Source organism: Lipophrys pholis (assembly GCF_963383615.2).
Source record: "Lipophrys pholis genome assembly, chromosome: 2".
Lineage (NCBI taxonomy): Eukaryota > Metazoa > Chordata > Actinopteri > Blenniiformes > Blenniidae > Lipophrys > Lipophrys pholis.
In genome coordinates, this window is record NC_137636.1 from 25,713,545 (window position 1) to 25,741,499 (window position 27,955).

General features: G+C 41.6%; 1 protein-coding gene across 1 annotated transcript in view; it reads left to right on the forward strand.

The window, feature by feature from the left end:
- The window catches only part of ntrk3b (neurotrophic tyrosine kinase, receptor, type 3b), a 282,620-nt gene that overhangs the window by 45,846 nt on the left and 208,819 nt on the right, over nucleotides 1-27,955 (forward strand). The window contains exons 2-3 of the mRNA XM_080490348.1: nucleotides 7,803-7,877; nucleotides 15,615-15,686. Of these exons, the coding sequence (XP_080346474.1) occupies nucleotides 7,803-7,877; nucleotides 15,615-15,686 (147 nt within the window). The remainder of the gene's footprint in view (nucleotides 1-7,802; nucleotides 7,878-15,614; nucleotides 15,687-27,955) is intronic.

Consider the following 27,955-nt stretch of genomic DNA (forward strand, 5'->3'; position numbering starts at 1 on the left):
GTATCCACTGATGCTCAGGACATGATAGCAGGTAGGGGTTCAGTGCGTCGCCCAGGGCCTCTTGAGCACAACAGATGGCCGTCGCTGGGAAGGAATCTGTTCCTGTTTGGTTCCAGGGTGTTCTCCTCCAGCACTGAAACCGCCCCGCCACCCGCTGCACGTCGTACATTGTTGGAGGCCATTTTCTGAAGCAGATGGAGGACGACTATAATTTCTCAGGCTCGCACGTTAGCGAGCGAGCTGGTGGATCATCTTGTACCGATCGTATCGCGCTCATTAATCGGGTCATGTCACGAAAAATGTATTTAGAGCGCACTCCGAGAAGACGAGGGAGAGAAAAGATGTCAAGGCAAACAGGAGAGGAGAGGCAGACATACGGGAAGAAGATGTTAATTCTAATCAGGATGTCACGAAAATGACTCATATTTGCTCCTTTTCTTCTGTGCAACATTCATTTTGACAAAGCGCCAATTGAACTGATAGCGCTATCTCACTTATTGCCAGTCAGAGCGCCCACTCAAGCGCCTCAGATGTAAAGCATATCCATTACTTTTGGAATTATGTTGATTTTTATATCTGCATTGTTCTCTCTGTCGCATCCACTGAGGAACCCTCGGAAAAACTGGAGCCAGAGAGCGAGTGCTCTTCCGTCCTCGCCCCGTCATTGTTATTCACATCCATCTTTTCACAGCAGCCTAATCCACATGCATATTCAGCGCTGAGTGGACAATCAAGAGGTTCTGAGCGGACAAGCTCGCCCGGGTCCGCGGGGACGTGTCGCCTGCTCTCCTCTCTGCTGTTTGTTGAAGGCGACGAGATGAAATCAGGAAAAAAAGTGCAGAAATTGTATCACGGAGCATGAGGCCAATGGTTTTTATTGAAAAAAAAAACATTCACGGTGTTGCACAAATTCTACGTTTTCTTTCATATCGTAGCGTTGCATCAGGATTCCTTAACCAAATTGTGTTGCTGAGATGACCCTTTGATGCAAGCCGGTCAGATTTTGTTTGTAATCACCGGAAATGCCAAAAAGTGCTTCATTGCATCAAATCAAAAGAAGTACAACTGGCAGGATTTTAAATCCAAACTTCAGGAGTAACTTTGGATTCAAAATGCCTCTCATGTAATTAATACTAGTGGGTAAAGAGTGTGTGTTCCTGTGCCATTTGTCATTGATTCTGTTAGCACACCCTTGGATTTGTGTGTACACACATTTGTGAGCGCTTACTAAAATTTGTGTGTGCAATTTGGTTTGTGTGAGATTTGTCATTAAATCCCAGGTCTGATATTTCCCTCAGTGTGGACTGGCAGGCTTACTTGTGTCAAGCCATTGCAGAGTCCAGGTCAAGGTCGTTTTTATTATAAACTGCTGTTTAATGCTGTAGAAGCTGCACAAGGAGAAAAAGACCAAAAGGCATTCAACTCAACAAAAGATGAGCCTGTCCAGGGTCTTTGAGAGTCTGAGCTATTTGCAGGCACAAAGCAGTCATGTTAAACACACACCAAATATAATACAGGAGCACAAATTATAATTGCCATGTGCAAGCCTTTCTGTACTATGTGCTATTCTGTATATGCAAATCTAATCATGCCCCACAATTTGGTGCAGTGGTGGCCTAGAGGTTAAAAAAGGAAAATTGGGATCTGGAGTTTCCAGGTTCGAATCCGACAGATCGCTACTGTGGGTCCCTGAGCCTGACCTTTGACCCCCATCAGCTCCCCAGAATGCCTTAATGTGGCTGTCCACTGCAACTTCCAGATAAGATAAGTAAATGCAGGAAAAGGAATTTCCCCAAAGGGATTAATAAAGTAAGATTAGTGTTGTTTAATAATTCTCAAAACAGACACACAGATATCATTCTACCCTTACTATTGACACGCACTATTATTTCTGTCCTGATATTTGTCTTGCTTGATCCTAGAGCCACAGTTCACGAATGCCTTTTATTATGTGGAAGATGAAACTATCTGTACTTTGCTATTTGTTTGCTCTAAAGTATTACAATTCTAAACATTACCTTCCAAGATAATTCTTACTTGCATTATTTTGTCATGTTGAAAACCTGCTTAAATTATTGAAAAGTTTGAGTGATGCAGGGCATTTTGGGCAAGTTTTGAAAAGAAATATTTCACTTCCAGTTTCATCAATCAACCTGAAACGAGTTTGTGAAGGTGACTGGAGTTTATCCATAAAACAGCACTGCAATATCAGGGTGAATGAAAGGTGTTGATATAACAAAACCTGATGTGGAGTGACAAAGTTACGGCTGTTCTATGGGCAGCTTACACAGCACAAAAACAAATATGGCTGAAACAATGTCAATACCAGTGTTATGAAATTTGCCAAAATGTTGAAGTCAGGAATTTTTTTTCAATATAACTTTTATTAAAAAAAAAGAAATATATATATATATATATATATACTAGAGTCTACAGTGTTTCAATATCATGAATTGTTTATTGATCCCAAGAGTAAATTCAATCTGTCAGCAGTTTACAGATGAAATATTATAGGATACACTTCTGGATTTAAATACACTAAACTAACACTAATTTATAAAATGTATACGTATAAGATAATTTTCTCATTGATAACAATTAGCAATTTACATCCACAAATAGGACAAATACACTAATCATTGTTGATAAATAGGAGTCCAACAACCAAAACAGTAAATTAAACAACAAAGTTTTGAAATGTTCTTGTTTAATGATTTCCTTTTTGTTAACCCTCTGTGAAGACAGTTTCGACAGGTAATATAGAGAATAAACGTGAGAGATTTCGTTGTGACCAAAGTCTAAATACCTAGAAAATCATTACAGAAGGAAAAATCACATCTGAAACGATTCTATCATTCTATTGGTTCAGTGCTCATTTGGTACAATCAAGTGCTGTACGTGTTATGACTTGCAGCCACCTGTTAGAATTAAAGCTGTTTTAACTTCTCCAGAGGTAAAGAAAAAAAAATCAATCATAGCATCAAATGTGGCATGAGAACTAAGTCAAAGCATCAGAAATCAAATTTGTCTCCTTAGCAAAGCAAATCCAGGCCAAAGGTCTGCTCTCAGAAACTGGATCCTTCAATCTCTGCTCCCTGAGACGAAGAAGAGCGACTTTCGACGCGGGCAGAATTTGCTAAATAAAGAACGCGCTAATCGGCAATAGACTTGTCAAAGAAAAAACACTGTGGGATGGTGTTCACAGAGGACAAGCAGCAGTTTGAAGCCACTTCTCTAGAGGGAAAACAAGGACAGGGGCTCAAGGGTGAGCTAAGACACCAGCATTTTACAGAAGATGATGAAAAAAAAAAAAGAAATTCTATTTACTGTTGAATCCAAGTCTTGTTTCCAGCAATAACAGTGGGCTTTATATAAGGTGGAAAATACTGCAGTGCATCAACACTGACACTGACTCCTTTCAGGTTGGGGGACCTCATCAACCACTTTTGCACTTCTTTTATCCCTGGGAACCCGTCTTGCTTGATGTTTGATGACAAAGTGATTGATGGACTAGGAAATGATTTATTTACTATCTCGTAACTGTTGCTTCAATATTGCACGACATTTTCAAGACAGTCACAAGTACCCAAAAACTTTAATCTGGCACATGTGCAAATCTCTCGTAAGTATTGTGTGAATGTAGAATCAATGTACGGGCTAATATTGAACCAAATTTGACCAAAGTTGGTGGAAAGTATTCTTGCAACTGTTCTGCAACACATGCAAAAGTACCAAGTCAACGTCATTGATTGAAGACAACATTTTCCCAAACAGTCTTCCATCCATCCATCCATCCATTTTCTCCCGCTTATCCGTTTCCGGGCCGTGGGGGTTGCAGTCGGAGCACTGTCACCCAGATCACATTGCACCGATTAAGAACCTTTCCTGCGGGTGGTGAGCCCACGGGAAGGTGAACCCACTACCTTGAGATTGCGAGCCTCATGCTCCACCAACTGAGCTGGCCGGGGGCCTCAATCAGTCCTAAAAAAGAAATCTTTTCTCAGTCTGCATTGGAAATGTTTGAACATAGATATTTACGACGCCAAAATACCATAAAACTTTGAAAATGACGTCCAAAAAAAAGGGGTAGAGGCACTTTTGGTTTATCATCACTTAGGGTTGATTGCATTAGAGAGAAAGAAAGCAAACTTTATTGATTCCCTTGGGGAAATGACTTCTCAGCATTTAAACCATATTCTTCAGAGTTAACCTTAACGTTACCTGCTCAGAGCACTGGAATAGCGTCTAGGGTCTTGGCCAAGGAGCCACAGTAGTGAACAGTCAGCAGAGGGATCCAAATCTGTGGATCTTCTCCAAAGTCTGATTCTCTAACGTTTAGGCCACAACTTCTCCCACTCTCTCTGGAGCCAGATGCTTTTTAAGGACCTGGTTGCTGGGTTATAAAATACTATAAATGTGAAGTCCATACAGCTCCAGTTCATGCCGTCTTTCCAATAACATCCAGGCAGGCAAAAAAAAAATAAAAATCAGCAGGATCTTTACTGTGATTTAAGAGTTTTTGACTTCACTTCACCTGCGTGTTAATGTGTCTTTGCAAGCATGCTTGTGTTTCTTGCATATCTGGAGACTTTCCAATTGGCTTTTTTTTAATGGCTTTTGTACATCTTTAGTTTGCAGTTTGAATGGCGCGACATTTACAGGAGCGAGTTGAATGTTTACTGCTATCATTCCTCTTCACTTTCACTCGTTCGGAACGACCTCGCCTTGTGTTACGAGAGTCCAGTGTTGAGCGCTCGCCATCCTTTGAGCCTGCCCTCCCTCCCTCAATCCCTTCAGAGCGAGACAGCAACACTGCGAACAAGCAAAGCCTCTCGAGGGGAATCCGTCTTTTCTGCTTGCAGGTCACATTAGTGACTCGGCTCCCTGCCTTGAGAATCGACTGCCCACGGATCGGCGCTAATCTCGGCATCAGCAGCGTGACTCTGTGGTGTGAAGCAGTCAGAGCTGCCACATGGTTTCATTTCATTTGCGCTCACAGTGGTCAGCTCTTAGTGCGTCCGTGGCGACGGCATCAATGTTTGCATGATTGAATCCATGAATAAGTGCGTGTCTGCAGTGTGAGCAGGCCGATTCAACAGTCGTGATGCTTGCTGAGTGTACAAGGAGGCAAGAATCCCAACTATTCACACTAGTCCTCATTGTAGCGTCATTTCACAAATATTCAAAAAAATTCTGAAATCTATTCGTTTTTTTCATCCAATATTCAATAATGCTTGATTGTAAAATTTGTCATATAGATTGATCATCTGAACAAATATTGCTAAATATATTGTAACGGTTGTAGCGATTTCATTACATTAACTCAAAGTTGGCGCTCCATCCCTATTTTAATGAATAATTCTTTTTTTGATAAATGACGATAGAAGATATCTGTCTGGAAAAGAAATTGTGAATATATTTTCATTCAGTAAAGCACTTCCTCTGCTTCTTTAAAATTTTTGTCTTTTGTTCCAGTGCCTCAATTTGTGTTAGCTTGTGGTTATTTGCGTTCAAGAAAAGTGGTTGGCCTGGTCAGAGTTGGCGTCCAGGTAATTCTGATGAATGTTGCTTGAGTGTAGAAAAAAAAGTTCCACTTCTTTTATTGTATTGCGTCGTACTTGTTCGATGGAGGACGCCAAAGCCTTTACATACCGGGGGTGGGGAGTGGGGTTGGCATTTTCATGCATTCCTGAGCATGTTGTCAACCGATGGTCTTATCAAAATCGTAACACAGAAAGTGAAAAGAAGCTTAAGAAAGGACGAGATTCAATATGTCAAGCAATGTGAACATGCTGTGAAAAAATGAAATTCTGGAAACAAATTTTTGAACGATGAATATATATTTTATATATATCTAAGTTTATATCCTGTATTTGAATGAATACCATTACTCGGGGTAGAGATTAGGTTGGCACCAAAAGTACTAGTGGATTTGTTCATGGTCATTGTCCCAATCCTCACTCAGGAACCACCTTGGACTTCTTAAATTACAGTATGTTGGGATTCTGTGGTTGAAGCATAGTCCCTGTATGTTAAAGTGTTTCCTCATGCAGGAAACATGCAGGTTGCTAGAGCTTTGTTCTGTTTATGAAACAAGGAGGAGAATAAGGTCATTTGTTCAAAATTAGCCAATGCTTGGTCGAAATCTGAAGACATTTCTGTATATCTGACATATGTTCACTGTTCAACTTGAGGATTATTTGTTGAGATTCTCGTAGTAAACGGTCTCCGTTACTTTGAGCTGTAATGTCACAAGTCCACAACAAGACGCAGGACATAAGTGTTAGCTCCAACTTTGTGGTACATGTAGTTTTCTGGATTGGAGACCAAATTTGAATGGCATATGTTATTTTAATAGCTACATGACCATGGCTCTGCACACATGTGGATAAGAACTGCAGCATTCGAGTGTAAAGGCAGATGTGGCTGGAATACAGAGGAGGCCCACAGTGTGACAGCATTCTCAGTCAACAATTTGTATGTGGATTTTGGATTTCCTGGAAACTATCCTGGAAATCCAGGAGTTTGATTTCCCATGCCTCACCTCACATTACTATCCAAATTGCTGGTGCTCTCGATGTAATCGTAACTTTAAAACCAATTTACTGGAACAACACGCAGAAAACGGCGTCACTCCAGTTCTCTTACTGCTAACTACCCCCACCTGGCAGCCCCTCATTAAAAAGCCTGGAAACCCAAGTGGCCAACAATAAATCCATGCATGAAAGGGTTTCACAAAGGCGGGTTACATTTGGCAGCACGCCTTCATCGTCATCACCAAAATAACCCAATAATAGTAAAAATAAAAAGATGACTAAAATATCCAACAGGTGACAACCCACTGAGTGCTGGGTTGAGATAAATGTCTCAGGTGCTGCCTCATCACTGTTCACCAGATGCACAAATTCCAAATAACAGATTGGCGCCCAAGTTTGCCAACATCAATAGTCGGGATGTTATTTTCCTGCTGTTGTCATTAAATCCGGGCTGCTTTCTGATGGCTTCAGCCTTATTTCTTCGTGCATGTAACTGGCTGGGGGCTGAGTCTCTGTAGGGCGAGTGGACATGTAGGTCAGGTGAGTAGCCAGCCGGCAGGCTGTAAACAAACCTCTGGATGTATTTCCCCGATCGCTCTTTTCCTGGCATTGATTCGAAATCTGACATTTTGTACCGAGTTCCAATAAGCTTCTAATCATATTTTCCATTCCCCGAAACAAAGCATTAAAGCCTTCACCATGTCCTTTGCTGCCTCTTCTCATTTCCCCTCCTTAATTGAAAACCCGTGTGCCCGGTGTCTGTTGCCTGTTTCATATCCAAAACATAACAAACAAAATCATTTGAACAACATTTTTTTCATCCTTCCTGAAGCTAATTTGAAGGCGCTCACTTCTTTAAACCTGCCACGTAGAAAGAGTTTTTTCAGGGAGTCTGATCATATTAACACAAGTAAAGTCATCTGCAGTGTTTTACCCCCCCCCCCCCCCCCCCCCACACACACACACACACACACACACACACACACACACACTTTCACTCACATAGATTAAGCTTCAGAAGCTGCCTCTTGGCAATTAAATCTATCAGAGGGCAGCAGAGAGCGCTCCGTCAGAACTGTTCCAATAATTGCAGTTTAAATGAATATGGATTCAGAAAGTTTTGACAACACACAGCCAGTTAATTTGCAACTTGGGACATTAAAAAAAATTTGACTTTTCTCCTGTCATGTCTCCTGGTTTGTTTTCCTTTCGCCTCGGATGATTGGGAATGTCTCATTTGCCATTCTCTTTTCTCTCTGTTTACAGACACTTGGAGAACTGGACGGGATTGGAAACTCTGAGAGACGTCGATATGGAGCTTTACACTGGACTGCAGAGACTGTGAGTGTTGATGCTGTTATCTGGCACAGGAGTGCAGGAGGAAACGGGGAGGTTGGGGTGATAGGCACTCCGCTGTATTTCATTTCCTGCTGTGTTGCAGATCTGGGAAAGGACAGTGGTACCTGTACCGCTGTTAATCCTCATTTTCCATCAGGTTTGCCTGCTGCTTTCTCACAGAGAGGAGAGTGTTCACGCAGCTCTGAACTAAACTGATGCTCAGAACTACTGCAAATCGCTATCTTTGTACCAAATCAAACCAAAGTTAATTTGTCATTTATATTGTTGCCTCGTTTTTTCTATTTTGCAAATTTTATTGATATTAACATGCAAAAAAGCTGTGATCTACTTTGAATCCTAAGCATTTTGAACCTGTCAGAAGTCGAAAAATCAGCAGGAAAGCTTACTGGAGTTTTTTTTGTTAGGTCTCAGATGTCAGCTATGTTCTTGGATTTAGATCAGAACCCTTGGCTGGCCACGTAGAAACAGTCCATCTTGTGCGCTGTTGGCCTGCTCATTCCCATCAAACAGTGTCTAAAACATCCTCCCTAAAATATCTTGGTAATTTTTAGATGTAACTATCTACCCGACACGCTCAATCCTTCCAGCAGTGCAGCTTGATGGTGTCTCTACCATGTTTTCCTGTAGGAAGGCTGACAACTTTTTTCTGAGCAATATTTGGTATAGCCCACGATCAAACTGATGCACTGCATGGCAGACAGCTCTACTTTAGATTTATGTGCCCATAAAATAGTATTTCAGAAAGACTGTGGTACATTGGCGTTGTCTTTTGTGCCTCCTTGATCTTTGCCCATGGAATCTTGCATGGTTCGGTTTTTGGTGGATGGTAAAGGTGTGCAAAAGCACCAGACATTCAGCTTCCTGCCGCTGTGATGAAGGAAGGCAACGGTCTGCAGTCGAACAACACAGTAGTTAATTCAGATGAACACTGAAAGGACGTGCCATTGATTGTATTTCATGGTAGTTGGGCTGGATTCAATGCACGGTTTCCCAAGGGGAGCAATAAAAAGAAACTCGCTCTAAAAGTAATTGTCTTGACATGGTTTTTTTCGATAATGCAGAATTGGAATATTTGCATTGATCCAACTGATAATTACTTATCAGGTGTAAGAAATAGCAATATTTCTTCCCAGCACTATAACAGTACCTGATTATGGATTCACAGCCCTGATCTTGAGTATGAGGTGTTTGTCGGGTTGTGAGGAGAGAAGAGCAAGCGATGGGCGCGCTTGTGATCCTAACGCAAGCTGATGCTTAAACAAGCTTTTAATTCTCGACAGTCACACACTGGTGGAACATCCCCTTTGCTTTGCTTAGACACTGATCAAATAATGCGAAAAACCAGCAGGGAAAATTGAATTAGGGGTCCCTGCTGGAGCTTTGCTATTTTTCTTTCTTTTTTTTTTTTTTTTTTATTCTCATGTCTTCACTTCTTAAAGCAACGCTCCTTCCCTGCTTTGCAACCACACACCATAAAGGCACATCCCTTACTTTTCTCTTACTCGGTTCTTTACTCCTCCTTCATCCTCGCAACCTCCACTTCCTCTTAACTTTTAACTTTTTTTTTTTTTCTTTTACCCGTTCTCCACTGAGAAACCGTATTCTCCTTTGCCCTCCAAAGTTAGAGCCGGCCTCTCCCCTGATCCCCTTGATCCCTCATCAGGGAGGCCAAGTGCAATATCTCCCCCGCTAAATTAGCATTTTTCTCATTACAGCTGCCTCTCTGCTGCTGCCTTGTCTGGGGACACGGACTCCTCCCTGCCTAGAGTCAGGCCTTTGCGGGAGAACGCTGCTGTGATGCTGCCCCGAGGGACTGTTAGCAATGTGGAGGGATTAGTGAGAAAACAGCTCTCCAGGACACTTTCCATCAAGTCATTTTACAGCTTTTTGTTACTTTCTGCTTTCTTTGGCTGGAGCTAAACAATAGTTAGTATTCAGTCACATTGTGAAACTGGAAAAAGCTAGTGTTTGTTACTTTCTGTTGTAGCCTGTAGGTGAATACATAATTGATTTGCATTTCATCTCACACTCACATGAAGATGCCATTTTTCTTGCGATCACTGTGTACCAACTACTAGTTAAGATACAGTTAGAAACCCTGAAAAAAAGTAAACAATAACACTTTGCAAAGAGAAATGTACAGTTCACAAAAGGTTCGAGAAAATATATAATATTCTTCAGATTGGTCAAGTACATCTCTTTTTTTTTTCCTTGTTAAAAGCTTTGCTCACTCGTTCATTTTCTCAACCAGATTCACAAGGTCGTCACCCGGAATATTATATTTTCCAACAGTTCGCCCACGTTTGCTGAGCACTTTACTGGTATTTCTTCACTATGTGGTTAAACCCATCTTAACACATCTCAGCTGGGTTTTGGTCAGCGATTGTGGAAGCCGAGCAATTGGATGCTAAACACACTATTTCTTGGTCGGATAGTCAGTTTGATCAGTTGATTTCTAATTACACATGGAACTAGAAAGAACCAACACTCCTTCATGCCTCGGTGTTGAAACCGCACATGCATGTATTGTCTCTTCAGCATTTCTGTATCAGAAATATGATGGTTGAAGCCATACGGCGATTCTGAAATCATCCCTCTAATATGTGTCCTTTGAGTTTCTTGGATCGGCTCGTTCTCCTTCTTGCTCGCTCTCCGTAATGGTTTCTGCACAGCGGTTTGATCATGGAGGCTTGATTCACGGTCTGATGTGGAGATGCGTTTGGTGCATGAGGTTTGGGATGCATTGATGTTGCATCTAATGTGAGGTGCTGTCAGTTTCTGCAGCCGGTCTCACTAATGAACCTCTCATTTGCAGCAGAGGGAGCTCTTGGTCTTTATCTCCTGGGGCTGTTACGTCAGAGCACATGATGGTTCTCTCATAGAAGTAGCGGAAGTTCTTCAATATATCCACATGGAGTGACCATCACATCTTATAGCGTCGTGGTGCCACCCTTTATCACTGAACAGTTCTCCCTGGAAGATTGATCACTGATTTAGTCCAACAGGACTTTTTGCTGTATGTCATCATGTCCTTGAAGCAAATCAAGCGATGGTGCATTGAGAAGGACAGAAAGTTCTGATAAGTCACTTTGCCAAAAAACAGTCTCTGCAATGACCTCATGAAGCTTGTCAACAATGAAGCAATGCCCTCAGTGCTTTTATCACATCATACAATTCTGTCTGCATTTTTATAGTGTTTGTTGTCAAAACCTGAACAATATAATACAGATAAAGAAAAACCCTTCAATGGCATGTCCAGATTACTTCTGTCTTTTCTGTTTCAGTGAGATAAAATCTAATGTAGCTGTTTGGGTAAAAATCTGTCTTTTTTTTTCATTTGTTTTTGTGAACTCCAATATATTATAAACAAAAAGCAACATGTCTCAAGAAGCAGGCAAATGCGATTAGTTACACACTCATTAAGGTACTTCAAAAGCAAATTACAGATCTAAAAATGTGCCGGTCAGGTTTTACTGAATTTCCTGGTCGGTTGTGTGGCTTTGAAAATTAAATTACACTAAACAAATCCCAAAATACCCACTCCGGTACCACTTTAAAAAAAAAATAAAATAAAAAAATCATATTTAGTTTAGCCTCGAAAAGCTTGCTTAAGATTTACTACTGTTTAAAGAGATCATTGTGTTCAGTTTCACTGACATTATTGTTTCAAGTACTACTGGGAGGATTATAGCCAAAGCACCAACACCACCATTGTGCTCATTCCAAGAGCATAAAATAACGGGAAAATCATTAATGTAAATTATTTATCAGGGGAGCTCATTGGCCTCACATTGGGAACTTTCTGGGTGATGAAAGCAAACATGTCTGTCAAACACCACAGAGGCGTGATCTGATTTCTGCATGGTAATTTGCACCAACAGCTGGTTATGATCGCCACATTTCATTACGAAGCGCTCACTGATGATGTCAATGACTTCTCTGGAAAGAGACATCTGTGATTACAAGATTAGAAGTCATTACCATTGTAGCCCAGAATGGCGGTTCCCAAACTGGGGCACAGGGAATTCCAGTAGTCCTTGAGAGGATTTCCAGTGGGTCCCGAGGAAAATGAAGATTAGTTTAATTTCACAGTTATTCCGCACACAAAGAGGGGGAATACAGGATTGCCCATCTTACAGTAAAGAGGCACAAGTTCCGAAATCTTTCATCAAATGCTACTTCAAAGACATTTTCCATTTGCCTCCCAGCTCTGCAGAGTTTCCATACAAATGCAGATTGAAGTCAAAATGCCATGAGCGGTAAAGGAAAGCGAATGCGTCGCACCGTACCGTCCATTCAATCATCTCCCATACCCCATTTATGCAGACTAGTGTCGTACAGACGTTAGCATAACCATTCTGCCATTGGGCAAGAAGCAGGATGCCCCCTAGGAACGTTGGTTGTCCATTTTCTGGTGAGCACAGCGACTGAGAACCTTATCCACACAAATGCATATAGATATAGAACTAACAGGCATTTCTATGAGTAATGGGATAAGCATGAATACCCTGGGAAAAGCCACATAGACACTGTGTGAGCAGCCCCAAAGCGCTTTACATAGCTCATCACATTCACACACCATTGGAGGCTGCAGCCATGCAAGGTGCTGTCTCTCCAATGGGAGCAGTTTGGGGTTCAGTGTCTTGCCCAAGGACATGTCGGCTGGAATTGAACCTGTACCCTTTCAATTGGGAGACGACCGCTCTACCAACCAAGCTATGCCGCCCTGTTAGAAATGATGTAGTCATCATGTGTGGCCACAGTGGGTGCTCTTGTTTGTTTTTGTAATGAAACACACACACACACGCAACATTAACAATGGCGAGTACATGGGCATTCAAATGGACAGATAATGACATTGGATTGCTTTTCCAGGTGACTCTCAACTCTAAAACTACCAAGCCCCAGAAGAATAGGGACTGGGAGTCGTGGCACTCTGGAGGCAAACATTGATGTTATTGTCCATCTACTGGGCATGTGCAGAAGAACCATTTACTATAGTCATGGTGCAAATGCGCAGTACAAGCATTTCCGTTTTCAAAAAGTTGCATTTTTAGTGGCTCCGATTACCATTTAAACAGACACCCAAAACACAATGACAAGTTTGCATTTATATTTGAAAATGTTACCATTAAACGAGTCATGTCATATTGCTTTTCAACAGCTTCACATGGGTCTCATTGGTCCAAAAACTTTGTATTCAAAATTTATTGCCCCAAATCCAGCTTTTCCTAGATTTTCATCCATTTGAATATTAGATCATATGAGCTGCATTCAGAATCTGCTGTGTCTGTGTGAGCTGGACCGTCTCCGCCCACACATGCCCATCTTGAGTAGAGGAAGAAGTACATCCTCTCGGGGTGCCATGTGCCAGTGCAGAGCTGCCTAATTGTGTGAGGGTCAAAGGGAGGGCCTACCTTAATTGGGATTGGCTAAACACTTGATGACACTATATGGGGTTTGATTTTCCATTCACTCATCGGAGCACACACTTTTTAAAAAGTGAACGAAGCCAGGGAGAGATGACAGATTTTCTTCACTTGTGGGGCGTCATTCCCAGGTATGGGTATGCATATTACTGTTGGAACACCATTAGAAAGTGAATTTTGCATAATATGACCTTTTTAAATGGGTCTTTAAAATGTCAAACTATCATTCAGATGCACTTGAAATTAAAATGATGAAAAAAACTCAGCTAAATAGCGAATTCCCAAACTGAACTAAAATAATGAAAATGATGACAAGCAACCAGCATGATCAGGTTGTCACCGCTGACATTTTCCATACAGTTAATTCATCTTATCATTTTGATTGGTTTACATCAGTGATCATTGGAGATGATGGCTGTTGGAAACCACAATCGTTCATCATTATCATTTCACTCAATGGTCTTTTGAGTTCTTGTTTACCAGTGTGGTTGCCAGTTTGGCTTTTCCTTGTATTCTGCATTTATATCCAATATCCAGAACACATCCCTATGGCGGCATTATTGTAGCAATTTGTCAATGCGTATGGTGAGTTGTCTGTCCAAAGTCAGAGATGTCAATGTGAAAAATTATTTGTCAATGTGAATCTGAATCTGCTCATCTGTATTAGGATTTGTACATGTAATACGACATGTCAATACGTACAAAGATATTTGTAGTCGACAAGTTTGTTTTCAGCTTCAAATGCGGAAAGAACAGGCAACTCACCAGTTATGAGCAGAACAGTTTCACAATTGGCGGTTTTTTTGTTTTTGTGTTTTGTTTCAGTGAAAGACACAGTATACATGCATGGTGACTTGCATTGAAAGCAAAGCATTTGGGTTTTAGATCATTAGGGCGAGAGTAATTATTTGTGAACACATTACGTATAACTGACGACACACATTGACATATACTGTCACTGGTACAGTGAATTAAACTAAATTTATTCTAAGTTATGTGCTGATTGTTTCTAGTGGCTTAATTTGTCTACACCCTCCACCACAATGTCGTGTATGCTCAAAAACTTTGGGGCATCGCACAACCTGCCCTGCACCTACTGAGGTACAGGGCAACAGAGCAGTATGCAGGCAGAATGAAGGAGCCTGTAAGTCTGCACTCAGGGCAGGGAAACCCAGTCTTTACAATGTCACATCTTATCAAGGTAGAACTGTAGCAAAAGTCTTGTGTAAAAAAAAACTAAACAAAAAAAAAAAAGCCAATTGTGAAAGTGCTTGGCTCATAACTCGAGAGTTGTCTGTATTTTCAGCATTTGAAGCTGAAAACAGACTTTTCAACTACAAATATCTTTGGATGTATTGACCAATGTTATTACATGCACAGATACTAATACAGATGAGGAGATTTTCTTTTATATATTTTAAATACCTAATTACAGACAGACAAACTATGCGAAAACTTTTGTACGTTCATTTTCACATTGACAATTTCTCTTACACATTGACAACGCTCACTTTGGACAGACTGATTGAAATACAGACGGACAACTCTCCATACGCATTGGCAAATAGTTTTGCTACAATAATGCCCCCATACACATTCAGCTCCTCCTTCGTGCTTCACAGAAGGCCCCAACCATCCCCATAACATCTGTGTGTTACATAAAGTCGCGAAAATATAAACCAAAGTTCAGCCTGGAGAGGATTGTAGGAGCAGAATGGGCATATATTTGTCCATGGTACAACGTTCGTAGATGTCACAGGGATTAGAAATAATGACTCAGACTTTCATTCATCCATCAATTAAGATCATGATCATCTCAGGGGCTTCTAGAATTGGCTTCGACTCTACAAAGATTTGTCACTAGTTTCATGTCTGTTCTTTGTTGTGTGTCTTTTCGTGGGCCCATGTTTGCAGTGTTTTTTGTACCAGTTCAACGATGAAGGTCTGAACTGTTTCATTCTTACACATATTACAGTAAAGATGCACACATTGACGAACCGTCATCAAACATTGGATAAACATGAGAAGACCTTCGTTGGCCTTAAACTTTGCATGGCAACAAAGTGGAGATGCAATAGAGAGAAAGAGAGATGGAGAGAGCTGCTTCACAACATGTTCCAAGAAAAGGAAGTAAAATGGAACGAAAGAGTTAAAATAGTCTATTTGTTGCTATGGGATTGTTGTATTATAACACTTGTTGCGTGTAATGGCACAAGGAAAGAAAAGAAATGTGTTTTTGGTTGGTTTTCTACATTGTTTCATCTGTATTTCTATCGTTTCTCCATTTCAGAACGATCATGAATTGTGACCTGAGGGTGATCCAGGCTCGAGCATTCGCTCAGAACCCCCACCTACGCTACATGTGAGTAAACACTTTATCTTTGAAACCCATGTTTCCTGTGCCTTCAAATTATTTATTATGATCTGTGATGCTTGACAGCTTGTAGTATATGGCTGGAGATGAGTTAGTGTCGAACAGAAGATGATGCAGTTGATAGAGAATGGCTTTCGGGAAAATGGTGCGCCTCCGTTTGTGTCGCAACAGCCGCACATCTTAAATGAGACATCCATTATTTGCCTTGGATAATTGGATTCCTATCTGCCCCGTTCTTTTTTTTTTTTTTTTTCATTCTTTGTGCTTCAGTAGAGCAACATGCCACAGACGCACTTCCATTTAGTCTGCACTTGCCAAATGGACAATTTGTCCAGCAGGCCGAGCATCAGAGAGCTGGGCGAAGAGCAAAGTAATTTCTTTAACAAAGGCTGATGTGTCACCGTATGACAGCCTGTTATTCTCCAATTTTCCGGGAGTAAACACGTTGAGGAACTCAGTCACAATCTTTTACCTGAACACACTGCCATTTGCAATCTCCAGTTGTTGACTGACGGGCAGTTTGGTTCTCTCTTTTCTACTGCTGATGACAGCTGTTAGCCGTGTGTGTGTGTGTGTGTGTGTGTGTGTGTGTGTGTGTGTGTGTGTGTGTGTGTGTGTGTGTGTGTGTGTGTGTGTGTGTGTGTGTGTGTGTGTGTGTGGGTGTGTGGGTGTGTGTGGGTGTGTGTGTGTGTGTGTGTGTGTGTGTGTGTGTGTGTGTGTGTGTGTGTGTGTGTGTGTGTGTGTGTGTGTGTGTGTGTGTGTGTGTGTGTGTGTGTGATAAAAAAAATTGGTATACATCGAGAGCTTGATTTTCGCTGTCATCACCTAGAATGAAAATACAAACTGGTCTATTCTGACATACTAGCTTGGATTTTTTATTTATTTATTTTTTAAATCTAAGAGTGTGTACGAAGACCGGGGTAGAAGCTTGTTGGTAGAAACTGTGGTGGATTGTTTCTGTTTTCAGTGCCCGGTATCTTTTACCGGAGGGGAGGAGAACAGGTGGTGTCCAGGGTGGGTGGGGTCATCGGAGATGGAGGTGGCCTTCTTCTGGAGTCGGCCAATGTAAATGTCTTTAAGGAGAGGGAGTGTGGTCCCAATGAATTTCTCAGCCACCCTCACAACCTGCTGCAGGTTCCTCCGGTCCTCTGCAGTGCAGCAAGTGAACCACACCGTGCAGCAGTGGGTCAGGAGGCTCTCGGTGGTGCTCCTGTAGAAGTTCACCAGCAGGGGTTGAGGGAGGTGAGCCTGCTTTAGCTTCCTGAGAAGGCAAAGTCTCTGTTGTGCTTTCCACACTTGGTGGGAGATGTTGTTGGTCCAGGTGAGGTCAGCAGAGATGTGCACACCAAGGAACTTGGAGCTCTCCACCCTCTCTATCTCCTCTCTGTTGATGCAGAGGGCAGAGTGCTCAATGCATGTGGATCATTTGAAATCCACAACTGGTTCCTTGGTTTTCCTGGTGTTTAGGTCCATGTTGTTGTTGAAACACCATCTTGTCAAGTGCTGGACCTCCCCCGTGTAGGCTGACTCGTTATTGTCCCTTAGCAGTCCTACAATGGTGGGGTCGTCTGCAAACTTGATGATGGTATTGGTGGTGTGGATAGGGGTGCAGTTGTGGGTGAAGAGGGAATAGAGGAGGGGGCTTAGGACACACCCCTGGGGTGTTCCTGTGTTCAGGATGAGAATGGAAGATGTGTGGTCTCCCATCCTGACGTAGTGGGGTCTATTGCTCAGGAAGTCCAGGACCCATGCACACAGTGAGCTGCACAGGCCTAGGTCCCTCAGTTTCACTGTTAGTTTCTGCAGAATGACTATGGTGATGTATTAAAGGCCAAGCTGAAGTCTACAAACAGCATCCTTACATACGTGTTCTTGTGGTACAGGTGAGTAAGGGCTGTATGTAGGGCCGTGATCACAGTGTCCTCTCTTGATCTGTAGCCTGTGAGGGTCTTGTCCCCCTGCCACATTCCGCTGGAGTTGTTGCTTTCAAAGTGCTCCAAGATGCGCTGTTGGTTTTTGCGCTTGGCCTGGTTGATGCCCCTCCTCAGGCTGCTCCTCGCACTCCTGTAGGTCTGTTCGTCCCCTGATCTAAAGGCCAAGTCGCGTGCTCTGAGGAGGGCCCTCAGTTCACCGCTAAACCATGGCTTCTGGTTGGGCAGCACTTTAACCGTCTTGGTCTCTGTTACACACTGAGAGCAGAAGGTGATGTAGTCCAGCGCAGCTGATGTGTGTTCACCCAGGTCTGTCCCCACAGCAAAAACACTCCAGTCTGTGATGTTGAAGCAGTCCTGCACGGCTGAGGTGGCCTCCTCCTCCAGACTCTGACTGTCTTTGTGGTTGGTTGTGGTCTGCAGTTGAAAATGTAATGAAATGTATACCATTCTAAATCGGAATTGAAACTTCATGAATGCAACATTAAGACACAATTTTTATTGTGTCTATTGTGTAAAAAAAGAATCAACAATCAGATTTAACTGCCATTCATCTTCTATACTTTACCTATGTTATATATCAGTTAATGTGGCATACGTATCCAACCCGGTATGTCAGACAAGGACATGTCTTTAGTTTATCGCATCACAAACACAAAGGGACACATAATCGGCCCAGGATTACTAAAGAATCTGCATAGTTATAGGATGTAAAGTGACCAAAGTACCCATGAATAACAGATGCACATGCAGAATACAAACACACAAAATCCAACTTTGTCCTGGAAGTGAAAAGACTCGACTATACACACAATTAAGCTGATTACTTAACTTCTGCAGTCTTTCTTGAGGCACAGTATATCAGTGATGGATTGAAAGGATAATACTTGATGGGAAATCAATGAATACGCTTAATCTCCAGATGGTCTGCAGTGTGGAATGAGATCATTAGATTTATGTCATAAGGAAATGACATGTAGGAAAAACTATTACATGTAGGTGAGAAATTTCCTTTTTTTTTTTTCAAATAGAAAAAAAGGACAAAGGTCAAAATATGAATTAAAATTCCAAGAAGGAGACGAGATCCAGCTGCAAAGCCTGATCCAATCCTTCCACTGTATGCTTTGTAAAAATGTGGGAGTGCTTGCCTCGGGTCAGCTTGACTTCAGCTTTAAACTGTAGGACAACGCATGCTTGGAAATCTTCTCCATAGTTTTACATTCTCTTCACATATGGACTCAAAATGTAGTATTAAATGCTTTTCTTCATTTCCACTGTGAACATGAAGCCATTTTTTTTTTTGTAGTTGTTTGCTTTGGCAGCATCTCTCAAGGCTGTGGTGGGTATGAATGGCCCTTTTTTTATAATGATTTGCTATTATAGTACATATTTCTAAGGTTCTGTGTCGACACGTATTTGAAAAAAGCTGTTAAATGCTGTTCCTGAAGCAGAAAAGGTCAATCAAGCAAGCTGCAGTGGCTTCATTTTCACTTCTCCACTGTGGAGGCATTTGCATTATATCCGGCAGAGTGGGCCCCCCCACAACTCCAGACAGTTTATGACGGCTCTCTATTGTGGTCTGGTTAATGCAGGTGGACAGTTGCTAGGTGACACCGAGGATGATGGTGTCAGAGAAGATTAATTATTATGCTTGTGCTTAGCCTCAGAAGGCCGACCTCCCTGATGTGCGTCAGACAGGTCTCCTTAAGGCCCGGGCTATCAGGCGCTGGAGCGCTGCGTTCAGTTTGTGAGGACAATTGAAGCTGTTGTCTTCATCACATGTTCGGGCCCAAAATGGCTCAATTAGTCTCAGTGAAGGTTTTAATTCCATGTGCCACGGACATGATGGCTGTAATTAACACCAACCACAGTTACGCTCACTTTTTAATTAGTATTCCTCTGCTCTGTGTTTTAATATATGTATCTTGAATTATTTTGCATAAATTTTAGCATGTCAAATCAAAACGCTGCATGTAGACTTGTTGCAGGAGCAATGCCGATAGCAATAAGCTGAAAAGAGCGAGATGGTGGATTGTTTTTTTTCTTCTGCTAGATGAAAGACGTTGAAGAATAAAATGGCATAAAGAATGCACTGTGTGTATTGAAATCTTTTGAAATCATCATACATTTTCAGTATTCTCCCCCGACATTCAATATTGTTGTTGCACGTGTGAAGTCTTCATGAGGAGCATTGAGGTAGACTGAAAGAATGTCAGGGAAATGTTCAAATTTGAATGAACATAACTTAAAATCCAAATTAACCCAATGTGTAGGAAACCTGTTGTGGTGTGAACCAACAACAACAACAATCTGACAAGCAACGAAGTGCAGTACAGCTCACAAGCTGAAGCAGGTCTGATTGTCTAATGTAAACATCTGCCTCTTTCATTCGAAATGAACTCAGCTATATTTGACATCCTTTTCTGGTCAAAGCATCAGCGTTGTCGTCATGAGCTTACCCCTGCTGGCAGCCTGGATTTTATACAGGCTCCAAAATAAACCTAAATACACTGCAGCATAGCCAGGGAGAGCACTTCATTGTGATCAGTGGGAGGTGACGCAGAGGTGACGCGATTTGATCCAACCTCTACATCCGGTCACTTTCCATCCTGCCGATGTATCGCCGAGCGAGACACAAGACCATTTCATTTTCCTCCAAGACGACTCGGATGAGCGCATCAGCTGAATGACATGAAGGTAAATACCAACTGTACCAGGCTCCAGAATGTGATTAGCTCTCCAGCATTAAATGCGTGTGGAACATGCACACATATTTGGGCAGCACTTGGAATTAATGCGCTCACAAGGTGCAAACATGAAATCAACACTCTGTCACAATATTTGCATTTCAAACATCTCCGCTGATGCCGACTAATTTACAGTCACAGTAAGGGTAAAGGCGAGAGACAAAGATGTCACTCCGACGCTATAGAGCTGTGCGAGGCACAATTTAATGCAGCCGCACAGTAAAGTGATGCCGCGTGGTAGAAATGTGCACAAACAGGAAATAACTGCATGCGAGGAAGTACTTTTGTATTATCTACACTTACCACAGCTGTGTTTTCCATCTCCGAGCATCTTTGTCCGAGAGTCGTTATCCCGCTGCGACACTTCCACCTCTGATTCTTTTGAAAAGACACGATGCGGCTCAGAGAAGAGGCAGGCAGAATAAAGGCAGACATATTTGGCACTGCCAGTTGTTTATGGCTTTGTGGACTTAGAAAGATTCAGTGGAGAAAAGATGGGGTTGTTCTTTCAACATTTCAAAGGTGTCATGGACACCACGGGTCTCAAACAAAGGGCCTGTGGGCTACAATTTGCTTAGAAAACGTCAACTTTTTTTTCCAAAACAAATTTCTTAAGAGTAGCAGACAAAACACTGAGACTCGAGATAAGATGTCAATGAAATGCCATGAAAGTTTGCTACCTCGTTGTATCAAACTAGCCTCAAAGCCATGCTGTCTGGGGGACTTTGTAAAAAAAAAAAAAGAATAATGCAGCAGCTATGGGAGAAGTGTTTTGGACATTTCACTGTATTTTGCACCAGACAGTTTGATTAAAATTGGCTTTATGTGAGATTGTTGTCATTTTCTGTCGTAATTGTTTGATTTTGAAAAAAAAATTGCATTTTCATCACGTATACTCGGCGCCACAACAAAGAAAAACTTTAAAGATTACATTTAAAGATTATTTTGGCACTATTTTACCAGTCCGGCCCACTCCGGATAAAATCAGGCTGTAAGTGGCTCCTGAACTAAAATGTGTTTGACACCCCTGGTTGGAGCATTTGCTTTGAGGCGTCACAGTGGGGTAGATGTTAACACTCTCATGTCACAGAGGGAAAATCCCTGGTTTGATTCCAGGATTAGGAGCTTTTCTGTTTGCTTATTCTTCCTGTCCATACAAGTTTTTTCTTTGTGTGCTATGTTTTCTTCGACAGTCCCAAAAACCATGCTCATTTGTTGAACTGGTGTCTTTAAATGATGAACTGGCGACGCGTCCAGGGTGAACCCTGCCTTGTGCTCAATATCAAGTGGGATCGACTCAGCTTCCTGTGCCCATATGTTGCACTAAGTAGTGTATGAGAGATAGATTTATTGGTTTTAGTCACATTTTCCGTCTCAGAGTTTGTTTATGGTAGTTATCAAAATATGTTGTATATAAAAATAATTAAAAAGTAATTTTTTTAAGGTTCATTCATCAAATCTTTGGAAAAGACAATTCCTAAAAGTTTTATTTTCAATAAAATTGTGATAAATATTTGAATGAAGCTTTTAAAAATGTCAATAAATAAAGATTGACACATTGGGTAATGAAGGATTCATAAAAACGTGATGAGAAATGAATAAAAATCTACATTTGTAGCTTTGTACGACATCTGTTCAGCATAATTTCCAAAATATTAATTATTGTAGCCATCACTTTATTAAGTCTTTATTTTTAATTGGTGTATAAACCAAACTTCGGTATCATAAAACATGTGACAAACATTAAATGGGTCTATTTTTACTTTGTTTAATACATGATAATAGACGCAAACAAAATGTGTTTACAACCAAGCTCCTGTAAGATTCCATCATGGTGATGGTTTTCGGTCATTGACCCATTAAAGTGGTTAATAAAATTTTTGTTATGCATGTAATCACATCATTATTTAAGGAATTTTGCATGACTAATTACTGTAATTAAATAATCTTGTGTATACCCTGCAGTGATCAATTCTGCAAACTGATTTAAAGGACGCTCCTGTGCATATTAATCAAAGTACTAAACAGTTTTCATTTCTATTAGATTTATTTTGTAATGGGTCATCTCATCAAGTGAAAGCATTTATTTTCCTTGACTAATAAACTGTATATTAGTTTCTCAAGTGATTTTGTGATTAGTGAACATTTAATTCCCACTTTGAGAATATTTGACATTTTCAGTTCATGAGGTTCAAATATAGAACAATTGAGAAAATGTATTGGCTTTACCTGAAGCATACCATATCTACTGAGCGATATAAGCAAACAAGTTGCTCCAGCTCATCGACTCTGAGAAGAAGATTTACACATATCCTGCTTTCCACCACAGGTTGATGTACTGAGATACTTTCGTGTTCGATACATCCTCAGTCCAACAACTGTGAAAAGGAAAAGTAGTTCCTTTAATGGATGGAGGACTAAGCACAACGCTGCTTGAAGCTCTTAGCGACTTCACTAAAAATAAATCAAAGTCAAAACTGTGAAAGCCTGATTGAGGGCAGACTAGATAATAACAGTAACTCTCCACTGCAGTCCAATGAAAGAAAAGTGACAATACTTAAATCCATCTTCTGTGCAGCTTTGTCACAGGAAAGGCGGCAAGAGGCTGGAGTCGATCCCAGCTTACCATCCATATAAGACAAGGTCCACCATGGACTGGTCGCCACACACAGAAAAACAATTACTCACAGTCACACACAATCACACACAATCAGGCAATGTAGTGACACACATTCCACTAATATGCTTGTTTTTGAATGCTGGGAGGAACCTGGAGTCCCTGGAGGAAATCCCTAACCACACAGTCCTGAAGGAGTCAATGTGGATTCTTTTTTGGGGTGAGAGTAGTTATAAAGAAAGGAAGATCACTTTATTGACCCTTTCAGGGAAAAAACTTTCTCTGCATTGGACTCATGATATTAACCATAACTATACATGCTTGGAGCAGTGGGCCAACACAGTACGACACCTGGGCAGCAGTTGAAGGCTCTTGTTCAGGGACCCACAGTTATGACCTGTAAGCAGTAGAAACCACAAACTTCTAACCACAAGTTTACTTCTCCAACTTCTAAGCCACCACTGTCCTAATTTTGAAGCAGCGCTGAAGCAGACCGATCAACCTTGATGCACTAGCATTAGGGCAGGAGACAGACAGCAGAAACGTACAGTTCAGGATAGAAATGTTTGTTAATTGTCTCATCCTCGGGATGCCGCCCTGCAGAGTCGAAGTACTCTGCCTGACTAAATTGTTACACAACAACACACAAGTCGGGATCAGTTGAGGCCACAACTAAGCTAAGAGAAAAGCTGGTGTTTGTTATCACAGAGCTGAATACTCTAAGTTGAGTCTGTTGGACAGGACGAGCAACCCCATCAGGCTTCTCCTCAGACAGCATTGACATCCACCTCCAGTTGAAAGGGGCTCAGGAGATTGTTTGATTTGTTTTTGCCAGCGGTCTGACAGATGTGACTGGGACTCTGCGACATCAGCTTTCAACCTTGGCCAGATCAAATGTTGGAAAATGAGCCGATTAGTTTCAGTTATCCAAGAGTATCCAGGTCAGAACTTTCAGTGGGCTACTGAGGAAACAATCACCATTTGGCATCAGAGCAGAAAAGGGTGTTTGGCAGCAGGGCGATGCCACCAGACCAACAAAATACAACCATGTGCAACATAAAAGGCCAAAGAAGCAAAGTCTTTTTCCTTCATTCTTTTTAAAACGGGTCAATTCTGTTTTGATTACTTGATCTGCAAGTCATCTGCAGCTTTCCCACATAAAATCAATCAGTTATGGCGTTAACACGGAGGACATTTGGGTCCGCATGACCTCTTCAGTAAAGGCAAAGTTTACTTTCTGGCTTCAAAAGTAGAACATATAGTTAAACTCCAATAATCCAAACAAACAGCTGAGGGCAGGGTACTGGGCAAAAACAAGCAGAGATACACTGGAAGAATACAAAAAACAACCAGAGATACAATCAAAGAATGCAAAATACTACGCAGGGAGAAGGCAGAATTAGGCAGATGGACCAACAACGACACAGGGACAGAGTGAGTACTTTAATTCAGTGGGAGGCAGGGCTGATGAGACACAGCAGACAACAATCAAGGGTAAATGGGTGGATACAGAGCATAGACAAGGACATAAGGGCGGAGCTAAAAGACAATGAATGCAGGCAGAGAGAGTTTCACCAGACATCAGGAAACATGAGGGGGATACAAGACATGAAGACTGGCCAAACACTCTTGTCAAATGTGGTGTTGCAATGTTCTGCTTTTGATCTATAGAAGATGTCCATTAGTCACTATTAAAGCTTTTAACTTTAGTGTGTTTTCTGTGATAGTGCTCTGTCAGAGTTTTAAACAATCAATTCAAAATGGTCTAAATCCCATTGTGATCAGGAGAATGTGTTAAACAGCCGATATGCAGCCAACTCATTTTTATTAAAATGAAGATGAAAGCTTTTCTCTTGTCCAGCAGTTTCACAGTATCTCTGTGAGAGGACTGTCATCCAAAGGACAACTCATCAACTAAACATATTACTGTGTTTGTCTCAGCAGCACCACTGACTCAGCAGCAAGTCCCCCCTTGTCGATTGTTGTGGCTGGAGATTGCCTTAGTGCTGTAATGGGACATTAAAGGAGCCATCAGTAATATTTTTTGCACCGTTGTAGCAGAAAATGACCACGTTCGGTGGCAGTAAGTCAAAAGTTATCAATGACTGCTGGGTTTTTCAGCTTTTTCAGTGGGAAATCTTGTTTCTTGATACTGTGTGAGTCCAGCTGCCACTCCCCACATAAACCTGAAAATATGCAACCATATTTTTCTTCTTTTTGTTTGGAAATGTTTTTTTTTTTTCTGGTGGTCCTCCATCAAATGCAGCTTTTTTTTTTTTAAACCGTGTACAGTGATGACTCTTTGCTATCTGCCGGATACGGATGTGTGAGGCAGCTTTGTCGGAGATGTGAGGCTAACGGCTTAATTCACCCAATCTTGTCTCACTGCGCGATTGCTTTTTGTGAGCTCTTTTCATGATTATGACTATAATTTTGTACATATTAGTGAGACCTAATAGGTCTTAGATCTCATTAGTGATGTTTCTCATGGAAAAAAAAAAAGGGCTTGTGTTTTTTTCCCCCTCCTGTCTAATTTTGTTGCAGCTCCATTTAAAAAGCATCAGTGTTGTGATGACTGAAAAAAACAACAACATCCAACTGATGCATAATGTTGCTGATCAAGATGATTACAAACCCATTGATGTGCTTTTAGTAACCTAGTGATCAGTAAATGATTGGGCTTGGTAAGTTGGATAATATCACACACATGATCAAAATAACTGGTAATCATCATTTTAAAGTACGCAAGCGGGCTAATTAAACAGCTCCCGGTGCGTTTATTCCAAGCAGAATAAAGTCAAGTAAAACAGCCAAACTCACTTTTTGTGTTGCGGAGATCAGTGGCAGTGGAGCAGAACATCTATTATCCCAAATTTACTCAAACCAACACCTTTAATAATCCCAGCAGTTGCTTTCATCTATTCCTATTCAGCAGTGGAACATCTGAAAACTCTTCCCTAATGGCAAAAGTTGTAGCTCCTGGATTTCAATTACTATTAAATTATAGAAGGTGCTGCCTGAGATATTATTTCTTGCGAAAGGGTGAAACACTGAAAAATTACAGAAACACAGCAAAAAGTAGTTGAAATCAGTAGAATAAATCATTTATAGAATCAGACAAACCTCTTCAGCTTTGTCTAACTTTCACAAATAAATGACAAGTAATTAAGAACATGTACATTTAAGGCATGGTCAAGACATGTACTCTTGTGACTCTGGTACAAAACAAAACAAAAGATGAGTGTGAGGGATTCCAGCAATGGTGCACGTCTTTGTGTGGACTGAGAGGTGATGAAAGACGTGGGAGTGGACAGCTGATGGCTTCCTCGTGTAGGTACTGCAGCTGTTGTCATTGTCACCGTGTCAAAAATGGCATCTTTATCGCGGCCCATGTTACGTCTGATTGGCAAGAGGAGCTTACCTGCTGCGATGGTGGAGATAGAGAAGACAAGAACCACCGTGAAATATCTGTAGATAACAGTAATTGTTTGAAAGCTTTAATCTCCTTGAGAAGGTTCTTCACTGAGATTACACTTACACATACACACACACACACACACACACACACACACACACACACACACACACACACTGATGTTGTACCCATTACTTGCTGCCTCTCCACATGTCACATTTGCCACGATCATCTTGTGAAAGGCCGCGATGGAGATTTGTTTTACAGGGATTTAATTGCGTTAGCTCTGAATGGTAGTGGGACTGTACTGGGTTAGCTTCATCATGATTAAATCGTTATTGTTTATTGGCTCTGAGGCCCATCCCTGAGGCTCTCACCCACACTCGAGCACTTACCAGCATCTGAGGAGTAACGTGACCTGACTTCAGCTGGTCGGGCAGTTTGATGCCATTAAGCATCAGTGAAACATAAGAAAGCCAGCAGTTGAAAATGCACTATAGCATGATGATATGAGCTGAGAAGTATTGTAGTTCATAACAAACGCTTGTATACGTGAACTCTGACCCTCCTCTACAGCCAACCTGCTTTATTGTGAGTCGCGGAAGGTCTGCGGTTCCTTCCACCATGTCAGTCTCTTCCTATATTCTTATTATCCTAATACAAGGATTCTCAAAGTGTACACAAAAAAGAACCACTCACTAGTGGCCCGGCATGAAAACTATTTACCATAGTCTTTGTGAAGAATGTAATCACAATGTAAATTATTTCTGTTTTACCATAAAACTTGGCACTAAATGCAGCAAGCATTGTTTTGTACGAAGACTTAAAGAAGAAACAAATGACAATCAGCCCTTTGACCAGCACCTTCAAAAAAACCCACTCAGATCATATCTTTCCATCCCTCGATGAGGAAGTCGTTCGTATACATTTGCTGCGTGTTGTCTTTCTGCTCAGAAAAGCTAACCAGCTACAACCTGCATCGCCACAAGAAAGCAAATCCACTGTTTCCTGAAGAACTGTCATTTCTGTGTAATGTGCCTTTTGTCTCTGTGACTGTAAGACACCAGGAAGGTAGTTGGGATCCTGTGGCTGTCACTCATGGAGTCGTTTCCTTTCATCCCGCCACATGTCTAGGCACGAATACCCAGCGCTGCTGCGCTGCTGCTATATTCATCTTGCATACAAAGCACCAGGTGGAAATGAAGTCTATCAGCAAAGGCGCCACTACAAGGTCTCCGGCTTTTCAAATCACCGCTGCCACCGCTGGGCCCGGTTTTCTATTTGATGCCGCTGGTCGGTCCAGGCGTCGAGCGCCACGCTTGTCCCCGCCTGTGTCAAATTAAAGGTCAGCGTCTGGATGGCGAGGCAACCCTTCTCTTTATTCCAGTGCTGCAGAGGGAGAGGCCCAATAAATCTGGAGGGAATGTTGTCACGGGGGAGTCGGAAAGGTCACTCCCCACAGGGAGAGGGAAGAGGAGAGAGTCTCTCTCATTAAATCTTCTTGCCTATGTTTTTTCTTTATTCCTAAATGTCACTTTCATACGCGG